The following is a 25,481-nucleotide window of genomic DNA, read 5'->3' on the forward strand; positions in this document are numbered from 1 at the left end:
TCTTATATAGAGGCACCAAAGTACTCTTCCTCCACTCCTTAGGCATCTTATTTGTCCGCCAAATCTTGTTAAAAAGATTTGTCAACCATTTTAAATCATTCTCACCCAAGCATTTTCAAGCCTCAATAGGTATACCATCTGGTCCAACTGACTTTCTTGATTTCATTTTCTTTAAAGCCTCTGTAATTTCTTTCTTTTGAATCTTGCGCATGAAGTCACAATTCATCTCATGAGAAGGAGTGGAGAAGTCTCCAAGATCCTGAGCATGACTTCCATTAAAAAACTTATTAAAATAATCTTTTCATCTCTCCTTAATCTCCTCATCTTTGACTAAAACCTTTTGAGTTTCATCTTTGATGCATCTAACCATACCCAGATCCCTCGATTTCCTATCTCTCATCTTTGCAAGCCTATAAATATCTTTTTCTCCCGCTTTGGTATCCAACTTGTCATAAACCTCCTTATATACCTTATCCCTCGCATTTCGAACTACTTTCTTAGCTTCCTTTTTTACTATCATATACTTTTCCAAATTCTTATTATCATGATTTTTACTTAGATTACTATAACACTCTCTTTTAACCTTAATAGCTAATTTTACATCCTCGTTCCACCATGATGTATCCTTACCTAGCAGTGCACCGCCTTTAGACTCACCAAATACCTCCTTAGTCACCTTTCTCATGCAACCCGCTATCTTATTCCACATTGATTCTGAATCCTCCTCAAGACACCAATCAGCTTCCTTAACTACCTGCTCTACAAACATTTCTTGTTTAGCTCCTTTCAGTGCCCACCACTTAATTCTAGGATCTATCTTATGTTTATCCCTTTTGCGACATTTGTTAGAAAGTGACATTGAATACATTAGGTACAATAATGAACTCATACACATGCACATGAAGTGCGAATATACCCACTAAAGGGAACAACACAAGCACATAATGTACTAACACATAAACCCACAAAAGGGGCAAAATATGACTTAAAGTCATAAGTTGAATATCATTGAAGAAAAAGGAAGAAGAGGGTAAAAACCCAATACAATGGAGCAAATGCTCCTCCAAGGAGTAAAGAATACAAAGGGGGAGACCCCTATTTATAACACAAGAGAGGAGCCACATAGGGGGCTCCCAAAGGAGTCGTTGGGAGCTCCCAAAGGAGTCGTTGGGAGCTCCCAACGATCACATTTGTGACCGTTGGGGGCTCCCCAACGACTCTTTGGGGAGCCTCCCTAGGTGGCGCAAACCACAAAAAAATAAAAAATAAAAGAAACTAAAAAATAAAAGAAAAATTACATGCATATTCCAATTGGAATATGTGTAAAATGACAAATTACAAGAATACCCTTGAGGGTATTTTAGGAAGAGAAAATATATATTTATATATATATATATATATATATATATAAATAGAGATACGTATACATATATATATGTATACGTATCTTTATATATATATATATAAATATATACATGTATATTTAAGGATTATATTTCAACATACATATATGTGTACGAGTACACATATTTTAACAACCCCCCTCAATCTTTGCGGGGAAACGAAAAGATTGAAAAAAAGCGCAAGACTCCAAGAGACTTCTGTAAGGATGCTATTGAAACTTGTAAATGCCTTCTTCCAATTGCCTTCTAATGGTGAACACATTCCCCGATCCATCCAGGGTACTTCTTTTTATCCTATCTCCAAGATCCTGTGGAATAACAACAAAGAACAAGTAAAAAATACCTTTGCACTTTACTCAAATGGAACATTCCTAACAAGGTTAATTGAAACCATATCGGATGACTCATCTGTAAAACCATGGTGCAAAATTATAACTTATGCATAGAAATTTAAAGCATATGATAGGATAATTACTTTAACATGAAAAGAAAATTTAGAAATCCAAAGTTTCAAAGTCATATATCATGTTTAAAGAGTGAGCGGAAACATATTGCAAGAATGCATAATGCATTCATAAGGTCCAACATTGGACAAACACAACCCCATAATGGGGAATAACAAAATAGTCCACTAAGGGACACCACAATAATCCTACGAAGAGGCATAAGCAACATATACTTTATTGAATGAGGGCCTAAAAGGCCATAATGAGCATACACATATACTAACATAAAATGAATTAATACTTAACGAAATCATTAATGAACATGCTCCAAACATATTTTAGAAAAAATGAACACAAGAGTTCAAAAGGTTTTAAATCCATTTAGGAGGCAAAATAATGAGTGTTATTTGAGTAGAGAACCTTATACATTTAGAAAAATCCCACTCAAATGACAAAAAACTCATTTTTCATATCAAATACAAAAGTGGCCAAAAATATCAATTTGATTTTAAAATATGCATATCAAATATATGATTCACTTGTATCTAAAAGAAAGCGACATATGAATGAAATTTCATAAATTTCAACAATAGTTCATCCATTACAAGCAACTACCTCATTAGTCCTCCAAAAACCCATAAATCAAGTGTATAAGCTACTAGATCAAGAATAAATATAATGTCATTAAAGGCCAAAGACACACACAAAGGTGTGCCAAAGAACCTCTTGTCTACATGTAATAATACTTGAAATGAGTGCATCAACGACAAGAACAAGAGAATACCCGCCAACATGGACCAAAAGCATCTCTTGTTTACGTAAAAATACACTCAAGACCAAGTATGTTGTGTTCAGCTACTAGATCAAGAGTATCAAGCCAACCATGGGCTAAAACACAATACGTCTCTTGTCTACATAAGATGGCACTTGAAATGAGTGAAAGAAGTCAACCATGGGCATACATCTCAGCGACTAGAACAAGGACACAAATGACAACATAGGCTAAAATCACACACCATGGTGTGAATCAACGTGCCTTGTCTACATATAATAACACTCAAGACAAGTGTGTTCAGCTACTAGACCAAGAGAACAAAAAGCCAACAAAGGGCTACCAACACACAAAGGTGTAATAATATGTCTTGTCTACATATGATGACACTTAGATAAGGGGCATAAAAGGAGAAGACTTTTGAGGCAATAAAACTTGTAATAACAAACATATAAATAAAACCTTGAATCAATAGAACAATATTCTTCAAAAAGAATACCCATAACAATAATATTTTGGAATAAATGTGTGAATATACACACACCAAGAACACTTGTGCACAAAAGCACAAAACACAAATGTGCAAACATACTCATAAGATTCATAAACAATAAAAGGTTGGGCAATAATCCCAAAAACCTTGATTTTAATATACCTTAAAATATTTAAGGTTTCAAATATCCATCACATTTACATATAAATGAGAGCATCTACTAGATCAATGACCAAAAGAGAAAAACGAGTGACACACTCATAATTAGAGATCGTATAACAAATCATTTTAGAGTCCCAAGGTGCCCATAACTCACCTCAACAATCATCTTTAATATGGCAAGTGGACAATCTAAAATGACATAACACAAGGTGCCCATAACTCACCTCAACAAACATCTCTAATATAACAATAAGGCCATAAAAGGATTGATGCATCATATAACAACTTGTGATGGATAAAATAAGTGCCATAAAAGGCAAAAATACTTTTGCAACAAACATAATGACATAAAGAAATCATCTTGGGATAATCAAGATAATCAAGCTTATAACAAAGGAATCACAAGAACCGTAATGGTTCCCAAAGAGAGCTATAACACAATACTCAAAGAAAGAATATTCAAAAGTACTTGAAAATTTATAGAATTGGGATTAAATCCCATACAACAAGCTTTAATATTCTTTGATTGTGATGAGATATGCGGAAACGTATAAAGTGCTATAAGCACTTATAATGTTTTATAATGATTAAACAAAAGAGTCAATATCTAAATTCATTATATTTTCCCAAATAGAAATGTGCACAAAAGCTTCACAATGGATGTGCACGAAAGCACTCATACAATACTTGAACAAATACACATCAAGGTGTAAACAAACATGCACTAAGGCATGTATTTCATAGAAAAGACGGAATGCATACAAGCACAAATATTTGAAAAACAAATGTGCACAAAATACAAAAAAAAAAAATACACAAAAGTGAGCAAGCATGCACTTCATAGAAAAAGCAATGCTTGAGTCTCTCAAACTTTAATTATGCAATTATATGCTTGACACATGCAATTTAAGACAAAGAAGACCATATTACGGCCAACGTAGGCATCTTTAGAGATATAATCAAGAGGTTTTGAAACCTTATGTGAAAAATACAAACCAACAAGTTTATAAAGTTGCATCATTAGAAGAAAAGTCAAAATTAATGAAATCTTTTATACCAAAAGATGCAATAGATACACTATGCATTCGATATAGTGCGAGAAGTTCTTTTAAAAGATCTTTCCTAATGAACACAATGGTTCATACAACATATTTATCACAAACAATTTTTCAAAATTCTTTAAATAATCCAAAAACATTGAAAGGCCTTTCTCATAAATAGTTATCATTAACAAGAACTACTTAGGATTCATAAAAAGGTAAATAACAAAGATTTAGATGTGAAAGATTCTCATACAAGAATTCTATCAATTTTTTTTTCACAAAAAATGCACTAAAATCCATAAACAAGAGAGGAACTCAAAACAAATTAGGCTTTATATGAGAGTCAAGAGTTTTTAAGCAAAGATCATTAATTTAGCAAGAAATCATATATAATTTTTTTTTAAAGTTAACTTATAGGTCAATCATGAAATACTTATGTAAAAATCCTAAATCTCTCATAATTGAAGACAATTTTGAAAAACATAAATTACTATTATATGTGATGAGTAATCGATAAATATATAAACAAGAATTATATATTTGGACAACAAACAAGTTTACCAAATTTAAAAGGAGATATTTTAAAATATACGAACACGCGAAATGTGAAAAGAAATGATTCAACTATCATAAACACTAAATGTACAAAATATATGCAAGAAAAATAGTTTCATAATGCATAATATGTTAGGAAAAGAGACACATACCGAAAACTTAAGAAAAAGAGAAGAACAATGAATACTTCACCATTTCTTGAGCAACACGCTTTCCGTTACACCAAAGGACAACCCCAACGTGACCTTGCTCTGATACCATGTTAGAAAGTGACATTGAATACATTAGGTTCAATAATGAACCCATACACATGCACATGAAGTGCGAATATACCCACTAAAGGGAACAACACAAGCACATAATGTGCTAACACATAAACCCACAAAAGGGGCAAAATATGACTTAAAGTCATAAGTTGAATATCATTGAAGAAAAAGGAAGAATAGGGTAAAAACCCAATACAATGAAGCAAATGCTCCTCCAAGGAGTAAAGAATACAAAGGGGGAGACCCCTATTTATAACACAAGAGAGGAGCCACATAGGGGGCTTCCAAAGGAGTCGTTGGGAGCTCCCAACGGTCACATTTGTGACCGTTGGGGGCTCCCCAACGACTCTTTGGGGAGCCTCCCTAGGTGGCGCAAACCACAAAAAAATAAAAAATAAAAGAAACTAAAAAATAAAAGAAAAATTACATGCATATTCCAATTGGAATATGCGTAAAATGACAAATTACAAGAATACCCTTAAGGGTATTTTAGGAAGAGAAAATATATATTTATATATATATATAAATAGAGATACGTATACATATATATGTATACGTATCTTTATATATATATATATATAAATATATACATGTATATTTAAGGATTATATTTCAACATACATATATGTGTACGAGTACACATATTTTAACAGCATTTTCTAATTTTAAGATCTAAAATTAAGACTCTATGTTGTGTAGCTACACTTTCTCCTAATATAACCTTACAATCGATGCAACAACTCTTATCTCTCTTTTTAAGTAGGAAAAAATCTATCTGACTCGTATTAACCCCACTTTTAAATGTTACTAGGTGAGACTCCCTCTTCCTAAACCAAGTGTTGGATAAGATCATATCATTGGACAAACCAAAATCTAAAATCCTTTCTCCTATACCATAGCCTCCATAGATACTCTCAAATCCATCCCTACTAATGCTTACATGTCCATTAAGGTCACCGCCGATGAAAATCTTATCTCCATGACATATCCCTTATACTACTCCGTCTAAATCTTTCCAAAATTGACACTTAATGGAATCATATAAACCTACTTGAGGTGCATAAACATTAATAATATTAATGATATCCGTACCTAATACTAATTTAATAAGTAAAATCCTATCACCCTTCCTACGGACTTCAACTACATTATCTATAAACTCACGACTAATAACAATCCCTACTCCATTCCTATTCCTATTTATTCCTGTATACCAAATCTTATATCCCCAAGGGTCTATCACTTTTGCCTTCTTACCTACCCATTTGGTCTCTTGTAAACATAAAATATCAATCTTTCTCCTACACATAACATCTACTAACTCTACCAACTTACCAATGAGAGTTCCATTTTGAGATTTCTTATAATAAAGAAACCAAGTAATTCATAGGCATGGAGCAAAAAGCATTAAAAGAGAAAATAACAAAATTGAAGAGAAACATCATCTTAAAATTATATTGTTTTGTTCTAATAGTACAATATGATATGCTATAAATCATCTCCCAGGTTTTCCTCCTAAAGTAAAACTAAACAAACAACTCATTTGGAAGTTAAAGTAAAAACACAAGGCAATGCAACAGTTAGTATCATGATGCACCAACTAATTTGTAATTTTCCTCACCAATGATAACTCTAGAAAAATTTACTGGCATCCATTTTTAACATCCATAAAAAGTTGTTCCACAAATTTCATAGGTGATGCCCAATTTGATTCAGAAATCACACAATCAGAGAAGTGGAGACAACCACAAAGTGATTGAGACAAACAGGGGGGGCTGATCTTTCTGATTAAAATCCAAATTCAATACTAGAAGATTTGGAAACTTGCCAAAATTCAAAAAGTGGGAATGAACCTTTCAATTTTTCCAGAACTTCATGCATCCTAATGGAAAAAATAGGTCTGTTACCAGTATGCTGCCGATGGAGAACCCCACATTTTCTCTGTAAAAGTATCTTTAACAAGATACTATGATCAAGACCTTAATATTCTTGATGATAAACACGTGTACACATGCACAATAAGCACTCTTAGAACACTTGTGCACAAAAGCACAACTCACTAAATCTCACAAATGCACAAAGGCCTAAAAGAATAAAAGCTTTATTGAAAAATACTTGGGCTTTGTCCCAAAGCCTTGAAATTACAAAGGGGGAAATGCCCCTATTTATACACAATAAGAAGGACCTTGGAGGGGTCCAACTTATAGACGTTGGAGCCCCTCCAACGGTCACAATTGTGACCGTTGGAGGGGCCCAATGTTTATAAGAATGCCCCCCCCCCAAGGTGAGTTGACTAAGTCAAAATAAAAAAGAAATAAAAGAAAAAATAAAAATAAAAAAGCAAAATTACAAGCATATTCGTAAAATGAATACGCACAAGAATGCTTGAAAAGACTAAACTACCCCTACGGCTAATAATAAAGAAATATATATTTTATATATATAATTAGGTAGATACATATACATATATATAGTATATGTATATGTATCACCTTATTATATATATAAAATATATATAAGATTACAATATTTGATATATAATTTAACATTCTCCATGTAAACACTTGCCTATATTGCGAAAATATGCCACAAAGGTCTAGATCACAATCATAAGATTCTCTTAGCAAGAAATACTGACAATTGTTGGAGTATATACAGATCTATTTAACTGTAATTGTAAGCTTAAAACATGCATGGCCAGGAACAAATGAAACCCTTAACAAAAATATCTACAATAAGAAAAAAAATCTCTCCATGACATGCTAGCATATGCTATGTATTCCATAGAAAAAGCATCCAATGAAGAGTTCCTAAGTCAACAAAGAAGTGATTTAGGGAAAAAACAGGCTACTTACACAACTTGGAGATTTGAAGAACCTAAACTCTCGAGGATAGCTCCTGATAACAGATTATTTGATAAGTCCCTGCACACCATTCAATGTAAGCTACAATGCCAAAAATATGCACATCAGGAAAGTTCAAAGTAAATTTTCATTTAGTCATTTGTTAGGAATCATAACCCATTAGAAATAGGCAGCTAGGCTAAAAATCTAAAACCAACCAGATAGGTACAAAATTACAATGCAAAAGGACATTCTAGTTCAGGTTACACAACTTGGTATAAGAAAAGCATGGTTAGTGTTTTCTTATAGATCATGACATCTGCTTGATCATTTAAAGTGTACACAGATTTTAATATATTGAGTATTTTATTACAGCCTTTATAGGTAAGCATTTAAAGAACGGTCCTCAATACAATATCTGACCAGAATAATTAATATGTACATGTAAAATATAAAGTTCTGAAGTAATAAGTCGATAGCACTTTCATGTGATAAAAGGGATGCAGGAAAATAGATAAAGTCATGCATTTCTAAAAGATTCATCTCAAAAGGTTATGCTTTTGGTACAATAAACTAACTCTTTTGGTACTTCAGTCAAAAGGTTATGCTTATGATCTAATTGGCAATATTCATTCTTGAAACTGTCAATGCACACCTAACTGTAAGCACATCCTATTTATGGCAAAATCAAGATAAAGTTCAAGTTTTGGGAAAGAGAACATTGTTCATGGGGAAAAGAAAGAGTTCAGGAGAAATCTCCTCGTATAGATAACTTAAGAATTATCTATGGTTACATCAATTCCAAAAAGATAATGATATGAAGAATGCTTGGAAGGTCAAAAGACTCAAAACTAAAAGTAAGAAGCATTTAGACAGGCATGTAAAGATCCTAATTCAACTTGAGCACTAGGACAGTCAAATGTCAAACAAGTCACCCTGCATTCATGCTCAATCTTGTGAACATGGAAGCTATGTTGTCAAAAGCGCTAGGCGGGGCTAGTCGGTGGACCTTCGAAAAGGCCTAGGCGGCCAACTAGGCGGGCAAAAAAAATTAAGAACAAAGAATGTAGAAAAAGATAAACTACACAATATTGAGATAAATAAAGCATGTATGAAGCATAACAATTAATATTAAAGGGTCCCGACTAGGTAGCTCTCCTAGTCGAGCTGGGTGGCGCCCAGCGCCTAGGGGCGCCTTTCACAACATAGCATGGAAGTGCAACTTAAACATTTGTATAAGCATTTTCCAGTACAACAGCTCAGGTCTTAGATCAGATAAACATATGAGATGGTGAAAAAAAGTTTGGATCAACCAATTATACTATGAATCATGCAATTTAATTATTTCAATTAAACGATTGAAACAACTGATCTAGAAAAGGAAATTTTCTTCAGGAAGTCAATCAGTATCCATCAGCATGACATGGCATGTTAGTTGTATACGGCTATGGTCATAAATGCAGTGGCTGTAGGAGATCTGACATCTAGTTGCCATCTTTATCATCAACAATATTCAAATTATACCACTGTTTACTTGCATAAAAAACTGCAGATCAAGAAAATGAAAACTGATTTGTGCCACTGAAAAGGATAAAGTATCCCAACATAGAAATGTAGTTCCATGTAGATCGAGCATGTATCATCAAATCAGTGCCAAAGAGAAGCAAACATGGACAGATAATGTGGTTCAAGCAAATGGGATGATTTAAAAGCTTACAATTGTACAAGAGATCCACCTCCTAGCCCTGAAGGTATACTGCCAGTCAAACTATTGGAGCTTAAATTCCTGTAAAGACAACAAAGAAATTACATTACTTATGTCATCATCAAAGCATTAATAGATGAAATGGCCTAGAGCGTAAACTGTCTTTTACTAGTCACTGCTACTGTTAAACTAGAAATGAAATTTTCAGGAAAACAGATAGTCTCTGATTAAAACACCAAAAACGCTTTCTAAATAAATAAATAAATATATATATATATAAATAGATTTATTATTGTGATGATATCAGAAATTATTCAAACCTTCAATCATTTTTTTGCTATTAGCAAAGGTGCATTCATTCAACTTCATTTATGTTTCCTTGGTCATTAATCATTATTTTTGTATTCTTTCCTGTGAACAGTTAATTACTCAAGATTCATTATTTCATGTTTTAGCATTAAGATAAGACTTCCACATAGCATAGAAATTTATAAATACAATGCATTTAACAATCATAACCATGTTAGCTTAGAGTAAACAAAACCTGATACCCATATGATCTAGGTCATGTAGGTGAAAAAGGTGAAAAAGGATCCGACCCGAGTCGACCCGATCCATGTAAAGATTGTAAAGATTGTGTACAGAGTATACGCTTACCTTTAATCGGGTCTGGATACACCAGACCCGGATCCATATCATGTAAAGTAAAGTTATAAATGCATTGTTTTAGGTCACGATTTCATACAAAAATCGTGACAGCCGCAGACCCCTTCTTGCCTTCGCCTCTTCGTCTCTCTCTCTCTCTCTCAATGCAGGTACGGGTGGATTTCTAACATGGTATCAGAGCGGTGACTCGTCTGCGTGCATCTTCTTCCTCCTTTTCTCTGTGTTCTCCAGTTCCGGTAAGATCGATAACGTCTCCTCCTTCTCTTCCGTCAACATCTCCTCTTTTCTTCCTTGTTCTTTAAGATCTAATTCTCTCTGGAATCAAAGTGGATTTTCAGTTGGATCTGCCGACGTGAAGAGACGTTGACCAGTTTTCCCTCCCTCAATCTGAGTATTCTATTTGCTGAAGTTAATACTTGTGCTATTTCTGTCTGCATAAACTCTTCTAATCTTCTTCATTTTCTTTCTTCTCTCGTTCTTCCCTCCTCTTCTAAATTTTTCTGTGTACCCTGTTCACGTGAATCTTGTTCACGTGAACCCAGACCATGAAAAACGAGGGGTTGTATTTCACGTGAATCGTTGAAATTGATTCACGTGAAACATCAGACCAATCGTGTGCCCTATTTCAATTTCTGTTTGACATTGCCTGCTTGACTCCCTTTTACTGTTGTCGAACGCTCGATCTCCCTTTGTCCAATCCCTTTCACGCATCCATTTCTACATATTCAAATATATATTTGTCGTGTAGTCTTTTTGTCTCTCTTGTTGCTACTCGTTTGAAAATATATCTAACGTGGGAAAGATTTTTTTTATATCAGTTTTCTAGAGAGCATAGAAAAAGGTTCTGTCTCTCTATTCTTATTCTCTGAATCTGACAACTGCAAAAAAAAAAAAAGAGGTTGAGCATTTCATGAACACTCTTGCTGAAATTCACTCTCTATGGATCCCTATTCCCTTCAATCAAATATTTCTTCAAGTTTTCTCAACCAACTCATTTCTGAAAAGTTGAATACCTCAAACTTCTTAATTTGGAAGAGACAAATCATTTCTTTTATAAGGAGCCAAGGTCTCTTAGGTCACTTGGATGAAACCATCCCAGTCCCACCAGAATTTGTTCTGAGAAAAGAGAAAGATGATCAAGGTGTGAGTTCGGTCGTATATGTTAAAACTATAGAATTTCTCAATTGGGAAAGGAAAGATCAATCTGTTGTTGCATACATCACCTCAACCCTGTCTCAAGAGGTCCTTGTTGTCATTCCCGACAATTATACAACATTGCAACTCTAAGAGAGACTGGTTCAGACGTATTCACAGGTTTCACAAGTCAGGATGGTTTTTCTAAAAAGGGAATTTCAGTTGCTAAGAAAAGATTCCATGCCATCATGGAATATTTGAACAAGATAAAAACCATCACAGATCAACTTGCAGTTATAGGATGTGTTGTTAGTGACAATGACATGGTGCAACAAACTATGAGCGGATTGGGATCTGACTACAATATGATAGTCACTTCACTATTATGCCTTCTTGTTCTTCCTACCATGGATGAGCTACAAGCCAAATTGATCCAGTATGAAATGACTCTGAAGGGATTCTCTGAAGAAACTCACGTTCACCCAAATTCTCAAGAAGTTTTTGCCACAGGAGTGACTTATGGTAGAGGACGGGGACGAGGAGGACAAGGGCGAAGTGGACACGGAGGACATGGTCTACTTCCCACTCCAAACATGTTAGCTCATGCGCAGGGATCAAGATTCATCCCTACTTGCTTCCTTTGTAACAAAAAGGGACATATCAAGGCAAATTGTTGGCATAATCCAGAGAATAAAGGAAAGGGTCCACAGACGAAAACCAAAAGAAAGTTCACAAATACCAAAGACAGTGGAGAGATTAAAGATCTGCTGATATCTGCCTTGTCAGAGTTGAAATTAAGGCAGAGCGATGAAGGCACTTGGTTTGTTGACTCAAGGGCAGCAACTCATGTGACAGACGATGCAGGTAAAATTTCTAACCCTATTCCTTATTTTGGAAAAAGTAAGATTATCACTGGAGATGGATCTCACCATCCTATTTTTCATGTTGGAAAAACTGTCATTCCCATGCCATATTCCACTCTTACTCTTTCTTACGTTCTTCATGCTCCTGACATCAAGAAAAATATTGTCTCTGTTTCCAAACTTATTGATGATAATAATGCTTCAGTTGAATTCACTCTCTTGTCCGTGCAGGTCAAGGACCTATGCATGAGGGAAACATTCGCTGAAGGAAAAAGACGAGGCAATATGTATGTCTTTGAAGAAGCTCCATGTCATGTGGTTCACCCTGTTCATCTGAATTCAAAGCCTTCATTAGAGTCATGTTCATCCTCTTATGCTAATGCTTTTAGTATTTCTGAATATAATAAGCCGTTTTTGTGGCATAGTCGATTAGGACATTGTGGGAGTCATTTTATTGAAAAACTTGTCTCTAATAATCTCATTCCAAAAGAAAGTTTCAATGGGAATGAGAGCAGTCATAAGTGTTCTAGTTGTCTTTCATGCAAGAGTCATGTATTGCCTTTCCATTCCATTAATAAGAGAGTTTCAAAACCTTTTGAGATAATTTGTTCTGATGTATGGGGACCCACCCCGATTGCCTTTGGATCTGGGAGCAGATACTATCTAATCTATGTTGATAACTATTCTCGATACACTTGGATATATTTCATAAAAAATAAGTCAGAAGTCTTCTCTTTGTTTCAAAGTTTTCTTTCCTTGGTCAAAAATCAATTTTTTGAGTCCATTTAATTTTTCCAATGTGATGGAGGTGGGGAATTCTCATCCCGTGATTTTATTTTCTTTCTCCAAAATAACGGAATAGGAAGAAGGGTGTCCTGCCCTCACACCCCCCAACAAAATGGGATTGTTGAACGAAAATATAGGCATATCGTTGAAAGTGCCATGAGCATGCTTCATGACAGTAATCTTCCCATCAACCTATGGACAGAAGCTTTCCACTCTGTCGTACATGTGATAAATAGACTACCTATGTTGTTCTGGAAAATAAGTCTTCTTATCACTGTCTTTTTGGAGCTCATCCTAGTTAGCACAATCTGCGCGTTTTTTGATGTGTTTGTTATGTGCATATTGACCAGTCCCTGAGAAACAAGTTTCAGGACAAGGCCAAGAAATGTAGGTTTGTGGGATATGCAGATGACTATAAAGGATATAGGTGTTATGATCCCATCAACAAACGCATCAGAACCTCAAGAAATGTTGTCTTTGATGAACAAAATTTTGATCGTGAAGCTGACACAACGAACATGTCAACTAAAGTTTACTATCTTTGGCTGAGTTCAGAACTTTTTGTTAGTTTGGATCATGGATCCGACCCGATCTACCTCGTGATGCGTGAGCGGTGGCATGATTGTAATTAGTTTTTATTACCTGTGTAAAGTTATGCCCTGTATTGTATCACTTATAAATAATAAGTAAAAAGGGAAAACCCTATTGCCGCCGACTACTCTTCTCTCTTTTCTCTTTCTTTACCTCATATCTAACCCTTGCAGGTTGGTATTTCTGATATTTCTGACATGGTATCAGAGCACAGGTGCGGAAATCGATCATCTGGAAGGCCTATAAGGACCAGCACGTGAAAGGACGTAGGCTCTATTTCTTCTTTTTTCTCTGTCTCTTTTCCTTAATCAGATTTCTCCAGTTTCTCTTTTTCTTAATCTGATTTCACGCATCCCAGTTTTGCGCTCTGATTTTCTTAATCTGATTTCACGCATTCCAGTTTCGCGCATTCTTATTTCTCTTTCGATTCCTTTTCTTTTCCAATATTTTCCTGGTTCACACGTTACACAACATTGCTATTTCTCTGAGCACACAACATTGCTATTTTTTTTCTGAGTAACGTGTGTGTGGAGATTATTTTTCAGCACACAGCATTGTTCTTTTTCCTCAATACACTGTTAAGTACAGTCGGCATTTAATATTTTCTGGTTTGCACGTCACTATTTTTTTGTGCAACGTGTGTGCTGATATCATTTTCAGCACACAGTATTGTTGTTTTTCTTTCCCTTAATACACTGTTAAGTACAGTTTGGCCTCTCATTCTTCATATAATCCATGGATTCCAAATTGAACCCTAGTTTTCTTACTCACCTCATGACCCACAAGTTATCCCATGATAACTATTTGCTTTGGAAACGTCAAATTGTGCCTTTTATTCGCAGTCATGGTCTTTATGGGCATCTAGATGGGCGATCACCCGCCCCACCTACACATATCATGCAAGAAATAACAGGTGAAGATGGGAAGGTGAGTCAACTCCGAACCACCAATCCGGCTTATGACATATGGGTACAACGGGATCAGACATTAGTTGCTTACATAACCTCCACACTTTTCGATTGTGTTTTACAAACTATTTCTGATGACCAATCTGATGCCGAGTTGTGGAATGGACTAGCTCATTATTTTTCTCAGGTTTCCGAATCTCGGGCTTTGCAACTCAAGTGGAAATTCCAATCCATGCGAAAAGAAAACAAATCCATTACAGAGTTCATGGGGGATGTCAGAGTGATTACAGATCAGTTAGCTGCCATTGGAAGTCCTGTATCAGATAAGGATATGGTACAACAGGTATTAGGTAGTCTTGGACCTGAATATCGCATGTTCTGCACGACACTCCAGGTTGTCTTAGTCCTTCCATGTTTTGATGATCTTCAATCTAAGCTTTTGCAATATGAGGTCAGTTTAAATCAGGAACACGCGTCAGATGATGCTCATCCTGTGATGATGACACATACCCCTATTCAAACAGGAGTTTTATTTACTCCCCCTCGTCCCAATGGAACACCTATGAACAAAGGAGGATTACTGCCTACACCAGGTGGAGGAGGTATTGGTTCAAGCAGTGTACCACGAGGAGGACGTGTTCCTACTTGTTTTCTATGCAACAAGCGGGGACATGTTAAAGCAAACTGCTGGTACAATCCTCAGAACCGGAACAAATCAGGGAGGCCATATAGTAGGCCAGGGCAGAAGGCAACTCATCAGTTTGCCCGTACTCCTCAGGGACCGGTTCTTCCACAGGACGTACAAAATATCCTTATGACTACTTTCAATCAGATGAACTTGCGCCAAAATGAGGAAGGTATATGGTATATTGATTCAGGGGCAGCAGCACACGTTACTTCTAATGCAGGTAAATTTTCTCACTTGACTCCTTACACTGGAAATGGCACTATAGTCATAGGAGATGGATCTCACCACCCCATCTCTCACACTGGAAATATCTGCATTTCTTTGCCTGAATCTCAATTACCCTTGTCAAATGTCTTACTCACACCTGCTATTCAAAAGAATATCCTATCTGTGTCAAAATTAGTTGATGAAACAAATTCTTCCGTTGAATTTACTCCTTCTTTTGTTTATCTTAAGGACCTTCACACCAAGAAGACGCTCGCTAAAGGTGAACGGCGAGGGAACATGTACGTCTTTGAAGAATCTCATGTGCCTTTGAAGACGTCGTCTTCCATAGCCGTGGCTTCTTCAGCTTCTTCCTTTCCAACATTTTTGAGTCGATCTACAGATCATAGTTCTTCATCTAGAGTCTTGAAACTTAATAAGCCAGACTTATGGCATCTTCGTTTGGGTCATTGTAGTCAAGTTTTTCTTGATAAGTTGTCTGCTAAAGGTTTAATACCCGCAGTCAGTTTAGAGTCAAAATGTCCAAGTTGTCACTTATGCAAAAGTCATGTACTTCCTTTTCATAGTATCAATAAAAGAGCAACAAAGCCTTTCGAGATTATATGCTTAGATGTTTGGGGTCCTGCACCCACTGCCTCTCTTTCTGGATCTCGATACTATGTACTATTTCTTGACTCCTACACTCGTTTTAGTTGGATTTACTTCATGAAAAACAAACATGAGGTTTTTAAGTTGTTCAAACAGTTTCATGCACTAGTCCAAAACCAATTCAATACCAATGTTGTATATTTCCAGTGTGATGGGGGAGAATACATATCCCATGATTTTAGTGAATATTTGAAGGAGCATGGCATTACACGTAACATTTCTTGCCCTCATACCCCTCAACAAAATGGAGTTGCTGAGAGAAAGCACAGGCATATTGTTGAAACAGCCTTGAGCATGATGCATACTTAGGCATTCATTTTTCCCTTTGGACCGAGGCTTTCCATACAGCTGTTTACGTTATCAACAGGTTGCCCGTGACCATCCTTGAAGACAATTCTCCGTATTTTGTTCTTTATAATTGTCATCCATCATATGAAGAACTACATCCTTTTGGTTGTGTATGTTATGTTCATATTGATCATTCATTGAGAAATAAGTTTCAAGACAGAGTTGTACAGTGCAAGTTTCTTGGGTATGCAAATGACTATAAGGGATACAGGTGTTATGATCCTCATACGGGAAAAATTCGGGTATCTAGAAATGTTGTTTTTTATGATGAAAATTTTGACACTCTGGGTTCATCTTCCACAGATACACAGGACAGTTATGATCCTTGGCTCAGTGACTCACTTTTATATGACTTGTTGCCTTATGAGGATTCATCTTCATTGACAAACAATGAACCCTATACTTTCGATGTGGAACCACATATGAAAGACATTCCTCCTACAACAACATCCTCACGTTTTTCTGGTCTTGTTTATTCTCGTAGAACTCACCCAGTCAATGATGAGACTCCTCTACGACGTTCCAATCGGGTTAGACATCTTATAGATCGCTGGGTAAGTTATAACAATTTCTCTTTGGATTTTCAAACATTTCTAACCAGAGTTTCCAAAGAAACAGAACCTTTCTCTTTTCATGAGGTTGTCCATTCCCGTGCCTGGGTAGAGGCGATGAATGAGGAAATGGAAGCATTGCATGAATGCAATACATGGGAAATTGTGCCAAGGCCAGATAACAAGAATGTTGTAGGATCCAAATGGGTGTACAAGATCAAGCACAAACAGGATGGCAGTGTTAAACGCTATAAGGCTCGTCTGGTTGCACGAGGCTTCACACAGCAATATGGGCAGGACTACGATGAAACGTTCAGCCCAATAGTAAAACTGGGCACAGTCAGGATTGTCATTGCATTGGCGTTACAACATGGATGGTCACTCAGTCAACTTGATGTTAAAAATGCCTTTCTGCATGGTGAACTAAAGGAAGAAGTTTACATGGAGCAGCCACCTGGATATAGCATGCATGATTCATCAAATTGGGTATGTAAACTTCGACGCTCTCTTTATGGATTGAAACAAGCTTCTCGATCTTGGTTTGAAAGTTTTTCCACAGAGATCCAGCATCATGGGTTCAATAAAAGTGTTCTAGACCATTCATTGTTCATCTTCAAAAGTGGTTCAACTATTGTTTGGGTGCTTATATATGTTGATGATATCATTATTACCAGGAGTGATGAGGATCACATATCTTGGGTTAAGTCTATGCTGATGGCTAAATTCAAGATGAAAGACTTGGGTCCCTTGCGATATTTTTTGGGTGTGGAAGTTGATAGTCGACATGAGACTATTACATTGAGCCAACATAAGTACACTATTGATATTTTACTCGCTACAGGGATGGAGAATTGTAAACCAATTAGTACACCTTGCCTTCTAAATCATAAGTTAAGTGCTAAAGAAGGCACTACTTATCATGATCCTACTTTGTATCGTCGAGTTGTAGGGATGTTACAATACTTAACATTCACTAGGCCTCACATAGCATATTTTGTCAATCAGGCCTCTCAGTTTATGCATGCTCCTACAGATGCACATATGGAAGCAGTAAATAGAATCCTTCGGTATTTAAAGGGTACGATTGGAGATGGTTTGATGTATAACAAAGACACAACTTATACGTCAGGACATCGACTATTCACCTACACAGACGCGGACTGGGCTGGTGATCCTGATGAGCGCAGATCAGTTTCAGGGTATTGCATCCTTATCGGCAATAATGTTGTAACATGGAGTAGCAAAAAGCAAAAGGCAGTGGCGCGATCTAGTACTGAAGCCGAGTATCGTGCAATGGCAGCAGGAACAGCCAATGTTACGTGGGTGAGACACCTACTGCAAGAATTACAAGAATCGATCTCGTCCTTTATGCTTCTTTGTGATAATCAGAGTGCTATTAATATTGCCTTTAATCCCATTCTTCATTGTCGCACGAAGCATATCGAAATCGATCAACACTTTGTTAGACAAAAGGTGGAAGAAAAAGAAATTGTACCTGCATATGTTAGGTCAGATATGCAAGTTGCTGACATTTTTACCAAGGGATTATCCACTCATCATTTTGGGCACTCAAAGACAAGTTGAGCATGATCAAAGACCATACTCAACTTGAGGGAGGCTGTTAGTTTGGATCATGGATCTGACCTGATCCACCGCGTGATGCGTGAGCGGTGGCATGATTGTAATTAGTTTTTATTACCTGTGTAAAGTTATGCTTGTAATGAGATATTGCGGAAATATAAAGAGTGCATACAAGCACATACAACAATGAAAAAGAGACAATATCACAAGTCCACGAAGGGACTACACAAGCACAAGCCTTTAAGAAGGCAACAATATACAAAGCCTCTTATTGAAAAGAGAGAGAAGCTCTCAAGGATAAAAAATATACAAGGGGATCACCCCTATTTATACAAAAGGAAAAGGAGAGAGGAGGAGGCAAAAAGCCTCAAAAGGGGAGCCAAAAAGGGGGCTCCCATGGAGTCGTTGGGAGCCCCCAACGGTCACATTTGTGACCGTTGGGGGCTCCAACGACTCTATGTTGGAGCCCCTTTTTGTTATTTAAAAAATACACAAAATAAAAGGAGAAAAATAAAAAGAAAAAATACATTTAAAAGAATAGTTGTTTTCTAAAACAACTATTGTGAAATTATAAAACTACCCCTATCTGAGTATTTTGTAATATACAGAATATATATTATATATATATATATGAGATACATTTTAACAATGCCCTGTATTGTATCACTTATAAATAATAAGTAAAAAGGGAAAACCCTATTGCCGCCGACTACTCTTCTCTTTCTTTACCTCATCTCTAACCCTTGCAGGTTGGTATTTCTGATATTTCTGACACTTTTTGCTGGCCCCAATGAAGCGTGTTCCTCAGATTGCGTGCAAGAAGAAGAAGAGATGTTTGAGAACACTGGGACGTTGGGATCACAGAATGCAGAGGAAGTATCAGGTAGATACAAAGGCATTGTCTATTCCAGACAGAGACCGATAGCATCAAGTCATTCAGATCATGCTTCAGTCACCAATCCAACTCCTTCTCATACTCTTGAGGTCAGAAAATCAAACCGCATACGACATCCTATTGACAGGTGGGTTAGCTATAACAACTTTTCCTTGGATCTTTAAATCTTTTTAACTGCCCTCAATAAAGAAGATGAGCCCATTATGTACTATCAGGCAACCACTTCTACCAAATGGGTAGAAGCCATGAATGATGAAATGCAAGCCTTGCATGAATGTGGAACCTGGGAAGTTGTTCCCAGACCACCTGACAAAAATGTTGTCGGATGTAAATGAGTCTATAAAATAAAGTACAAGCCAGATGAAACCATTGAACGATATAAGGCAAGGCTTGTGGCAAAAGGATTCACTCAAGAAGCAGGGCAAGACTATGATGAGACTTTTAGTCCGGTTGTAAGAATGGGAACAATTCGAATTATTATTATTTTGGTTGTTGAACATGGATGGAAGTTGAGTCAGCTTGATGTGAAAAATGCATTCTTGCATGAAGATTTGAAAGAGGAAGTATACATGGAGCAACCTCCTGGATATCAAGAACAAAATTGTAAAACCTATGTGTGCAGGCTAAACAAAGCTATTTATGGTCTGAAGCAAGCATCTCGCTCTTGGTTTGATAGCTTCTCGCTAGAGATTCAAAAACATGGATTTTCACGTTCCATGCTAGACCACTCATTATTTATTTTTAAAAGTCAGACTGTGACCACTCTATTATTAATTTATGTCGATGATATTATTATCACAGGAAACTCTGCAGCCCACATTCAAGAAGTCAAAGACTTACTAGGTCAGAGGTTCAAAATGAAAGATCTTGGAGTTCTACATTATTTTCTTGGCGTAGAAGTTGATAACCAGGCTCATGGCTTGACACTCACTCAACATAAGTACACCGTAGACGTTCTCAGCAAGGCATACATGAAAGACTGCAAACCTCTAGGAACTCCGAGTGTGCTTCATCAGAAACTTAGCGCTGATGATGGAGATTTGTGTAATGACCCCACCAGGTATCGAAGCATAATAAGAATGTTACAGTACCTCATATTCACTAGACCTGACATCGTTTATTCAGTCAATCAAGTATTTCAATTTATGCATGTGCCACGTACTGGACATATGGAAGCGGTCAAGAGAATCCTTAGATATCTGAAAGGGACTATTGGGGATGGATTGATATATTCACCACAGTCATATGACAAAGATGAGCACGAACTTACTGTATATTGTGATGCAGACTGGGCAGGAGATCCTGACGAACGAAGATCTACATCAGGATATTGTGCCTTCATTGAAAAAAATTTAGTCTATTGGAGCAGCAGAAAACAAAAGGCTATCGCTAGATCCAGCACTGAGGCTAAATATAGATCCATGGCTGTTGCTACTGCTGAAGTCACATGGATCAAGCATCTACTAACTGAAGTAGGAGAAAAGATCTCCCACACTACCTTGCTATGTGACAACCAAAGTGCTATCAACATGTCATTCAATCCCGTACATCACAGTCGTGCTAAGCACATTGAGATTGACCAACACTTTGTGAGACAGAAGGTTGAAGAAAAAGAGATTAAGCCTGAATTCATCAGTACTGAAAGGCAAGTTACAAACATATTTACCAAAGGGTTAACCAAGGATTGTTTTTGGATGCTTAAAGGCAAGTTGTTCATGGTCCAAAACCATGATCGACTTGACGGGGGGGTGAAAAAGGTGAAAAATGATCTGACTCGGGATCCGACCCGAGTCGACCCGATCCATGTAAAGATTGTAAAGATTGTGTACAGAGTATACGCTTACCTTTAATCGGGTCTGGATACACCAGACCCGGATCCATATCATGTAAAGTAAAGTTATAAATGCATTGTTTTAGGTCACGATTTCACACAGAAATCGTGACAGCCGCAGACCCCTTCTTGCCTTCGCCTCTCTCTCTCTCTCTCTCAATGAAGATACGGGTGGATTTCTAACAGTAGGCACAGCTAGAGAATATTGCAACATTAAACAGATAATACTTACAGGCTCAACAAGTTTGTTAGAAGATTTATCTTGTCACTGATATATCCTTTCAAGCCTTGACTTCCAAGATCCCTAGTGAGACAAGAAAAATAATGTTATACTGTGTTACAACAAAATTTGATTCAATGATATACAGTAATTGAGATTATGAGCACAAAATCTGATATAAGTCGTTTTGATGAAAATTTGAACTTCTTAAGATATATTTAAGTATCAATGATTGGATAACTTGAAAGGCGTTCATTACTTATAATTACAGAGAACATTGGCAAGACAATAGCAAGTAGGCAAATTGGTGAACAACAGTTGCAGATAATCAAATTCTACAAATCAAAAGAGTAAACACTAAGAAAAGAGTCAAAACAGAAAGATTAAACCTATAAACTATGACTCACAATATGGGTAAAATAAGCCATAAAACATGTATGGAATTTGCAGTACAACAGCTTTCACTCAACCCCATCTTTCACATAACAAGATCTAGGCATTATTAATTTAATTAAATTTCTGTAACTCTGGCATGGAACATTTCCTGCAGATAACATGTTGTACAATAATTTACTGCTCTACTGATCCTCATGCAAAGAGGTATCTAGGGTGGATGCAATTTGTAACTGATCAAGATGCAATTGATATATTGATAAAGGGCCTACTAATTTATTTTTTTCATGAGATTAAGCGACCGTTTGACTAGATAAGAGCATCCACCTTAAATGGGTCAACAGATAAATAGTTTGTCTTCTCTCTGAGGAAGTTGGGATATGAGTTTCTGGCAGAATAAAATCACGATAATCGAATCTACAGTCCCTAAGAAAACTTACAAAGGCATTGACGAAAATTTTTTAAACTTTGAAGACAGAAAAAGCAATGATGTTGATGCTATTTACTGAATGTGGGAGCTCCCATCAATGACAATGGTTGTGAAATGCATTTCCAATAGTTCATGTTATTCTGCTTTTCCTATTCCCTTTTGGTTCATAAGACAAATATTATTTGATCATCCCTAAAAGATTTTGTATGACAAGATAAATGGATGGACAGACATTCTCAAAACATAAGTTCCTATACATTCAAAGGAAAATGCAAGTAAATAAGCAAATCACAGTGTTAAAGGCATAAAGAAGTTGAAAAAAAGCTTCAAGATAGAATCTTTGATCTACAGATTCAAGAAAGTTTCTCTAATATGGCCGAAAAATGCTCTTACAACTGGGTAATGACAAGGCCATTCTTTCCGTCATTATGACAGGTTACTCCTTCCCAAGCATCCCAAGTGGAAGGAGCACATGGATCACCATTCCAGCCCATTCTGTCAGGAATATGCAGTGACTCCTTCAATGCTTTCATTGCAAGCACTGCAAATTTGATACACTTCTTTGCTTAGACCAAAGAGAAGGCCAAACTTGAAAGGTGTTCGGTTAATTCACAAATGTAGTAAGTATGCTATAGCTTCCAAAAAACAAATTTCCAAATTGCTCGTTCTTGGATGCTAAACATTTGAAATCTCTCTGCATGAAAAAACAACTACAAAGATCAACAAAGAGAGGAGTCCGAAAGAAACACAACAAACCTTGGTTAGGAACAGTTCGAAAGTCAAGGGGAACCATAGCATAGTTCTCGAGTCCGCATATCAAGGGTGGACCAATCACTGGCACAAGTTTTACGCTCAGATCTGTACTGTTCAGATGCTTCACAGTGTAGTACCATCTGAGAGCAGTAAAACTACCGACTTGCTCAAATATATCTATCCTGGTAACCTTGTTCCCATTTACAAAGATATCAAACACACGCTGGGTTGCTTTAGTTACAACAGGATCTATCTCCGCAAAATGGAACCATAGCAAGTAATCCAATCTAGCATCCACAGTCAGTGTATATTCAAGACTTTTGCCTGAATCCACTATTATTGCAGTCTGATACAACCGCTCTGGAAAATAGTCGTGCGCCTGATCGGCACCATGTATTGTCTTTGTAGTCGAAATCATTCTAGCATCCGAATTCAAACGGAAGCTTTTATCAGATAGCCAAGCTCTACCAAAGTAATCTGTATCCTTGCTAAATCCTGGTCCAAAGGAGTTAGATCCACAAGTTAAACGCCCGTAGTTTACCAAGATGAGATCCCGCCCGATGGATGAAGAATCATAGGCAAGCGGATCGACTTGTACGATTTCTAAAGACGCGATCACCGGAGAATCCGTGGCGATACTATAGAAGCAAATGGTTGCCTGCCCATCATTTATAAACGAGAAAAGATCTGAATATGCCCCATGCTTGCTCACTTCCACTTGCCATGGCGATCTCCAACTAAAAACAAGAGTACCCTCCACAGAAACATCGAAGTTCGGCGTGTGTAGCTGGCTATCGTAATTGTCATACACAGTGAACGTCCTAATGAAGTAACGACCATTCGGAACATTGACATTGTAGCAGTTCTTCTTTCCGAATGAAACGGGGAAGAACCGGAGGGTCCTTTCTTGAGGTTGGTTGAAATTCTGTGGATTTGTGACCAATCCTGGACTCCCTCCAGTGTAGAACCGGTCGGCTATCCATGATTGGTTGAGTTGGCTAGTGAAATTGTTTTGCCCACCACAGTCGATTAGCAATGAAAAATCTGCACGTGTTCAAGAAATACCAACAATACTAAGAACCATACACCAAACTTTCTCTAATCATGGAATTTAGTGACACCCAAAATCAGTTTCAGCAAATAAAAGTTCATGATCAGGCTAGAACCGAGAAAAAATCAAGTCTACATGGAGATATACCACAAAGAAGCAAGACCCAGATCATGAAATCATAGACAGGAGAAGATTAAAGCAATTATAGTTCCATTCAGAGCCGAACGAAGATGTTCAGAGGACAAATAAAGTAGCAACGATTAAGAAATGGAGAGAGAGAAGGGGGGAGGGGTTACTTACCGAAGGGAGGAACAGAATGGGAAAGCAGAGGGTGGAGAAGCAGGAGGGAGAGCAACCAGAGGAGAGGGGAAGTCATGGTGATAGTGTGTGGCTAGTGGTGGTCGTGTCGCCTCTAGCACGCAATGCGGGCTCGGACACTGTAGAGAGAGAAAGAAAATGATTGCACGAGAGAGAGAGAGAGACGGTGCAGATAAAAGACGCGAGATTACAGGGATGAGAGGGGGATTCTTTTTATGTTAGGAGAGAGAGAGAGAGAGAGAGAGAGAGAGAGAGAGAGAGAGAGATTTAACGGTAATTATTCAGTAATATGTTGACATAAATCAATTCGTCTTCTCTCTCTCTCTGACTTCTCTAAAAAGTATAATATTAAGGAAATGAGTCTCTTTCTAGTAACAAATCTTAACATTCTGGGACTCCCCAAATATTTTTGAAAACCTGTGAAAATGAATTCTCTAAAAAAAAACTATGAAAATGAAATGGTCAGCGTCCCCTCTATCTCTCTCTATATACATATAAATATGTTCTCTGTGTATATATAAAGATACAGAAAAAGATGCTGACCAGATGCCGTGGTGGCTGGGCTGGCTCTCATTGATGTAGGCTGGAATACCCACTTAGAAACTTGACCAGCTCACCCAGACCCACTTGGTACCTACTACAAGCTACTATTGAATTTAGGGTAGCTGGAGAGAGAGATTTCAGTAAAATCTACCTGCAGGATGAAAAATGGCAAAAAGGGTTCATAGCTTTTCTCCACAAGAGGTTGATGGTCCACTACCCTTTGCTGAGGGGCACGTTTGGAAGCGGATTGCCTGTGAACCATTAACCTGATTTTTGGCCTTTTAGACGTCGCATCTGCTGGCGAAAACTTTACTATGAATCTATCCAACACCCACCATCACAAAGATGGGCCTGCCCCTCAGCAAAAGGT

General features: G+C 37.0%; 1 protein-coding gene across 1 annotated transcript in view; it reads right to left on the minus strand.

The window, feature by feature from the left end:
• Window positions 1-24,728, minus strand: part of LOC149832114 (receptor-like protein 4) — a 38,155-nt gene extending 13,427 nt beyond the window's left edge. The window contains exons 1-6 of the mRNA XM_090012357.1: window positions 24,551-24,728; window positions 23,203-24,243; window positions 22,840-22,987; window positions 21,636-21,707; window positions 9,701-9,769; window positions 7,996-8,064 (exon numbers count right to left, since the gene is read on the minus strand). Of these exons, the coding sequence (XP_089868483.1) occupies window positions 7,996-8,064; window positions 9,701-9,769; window positions 21,636-21,707; window positions 22,840-22,987; window positions 23,203-24,243; window positions 24,551-24,626 (1,475 nt within the window). The 5' untranslated portion in view covers window positions 24,627-24,728. The remainder of the gene's footprint in view (window positions 1-7,995; window positions 8,065-9,700; window positions 9,770-21,635; window positions 21,708-22,839; window positions 22,988-23,202; window positions 24,244-24,550) is intronic.
• Between the last annotated feature and the right edge of the window lie 753 nt (window positions 24,729-25,481).

Source organism: Nuphar pumila, chromosome 7, assembly GCF_984573655.1.
Source record: "Nuphar pumila chromosome 7, dmNupPumi1.hap1.1, whole genome shotgun sequence".
Lineage (NCBI taxonomy): Eukaryota > Viridiplantae > Streptophyta > Magnoliopsida > Nymphaeales > Nymphaeaceae > Nuphar > Nuphar pumila.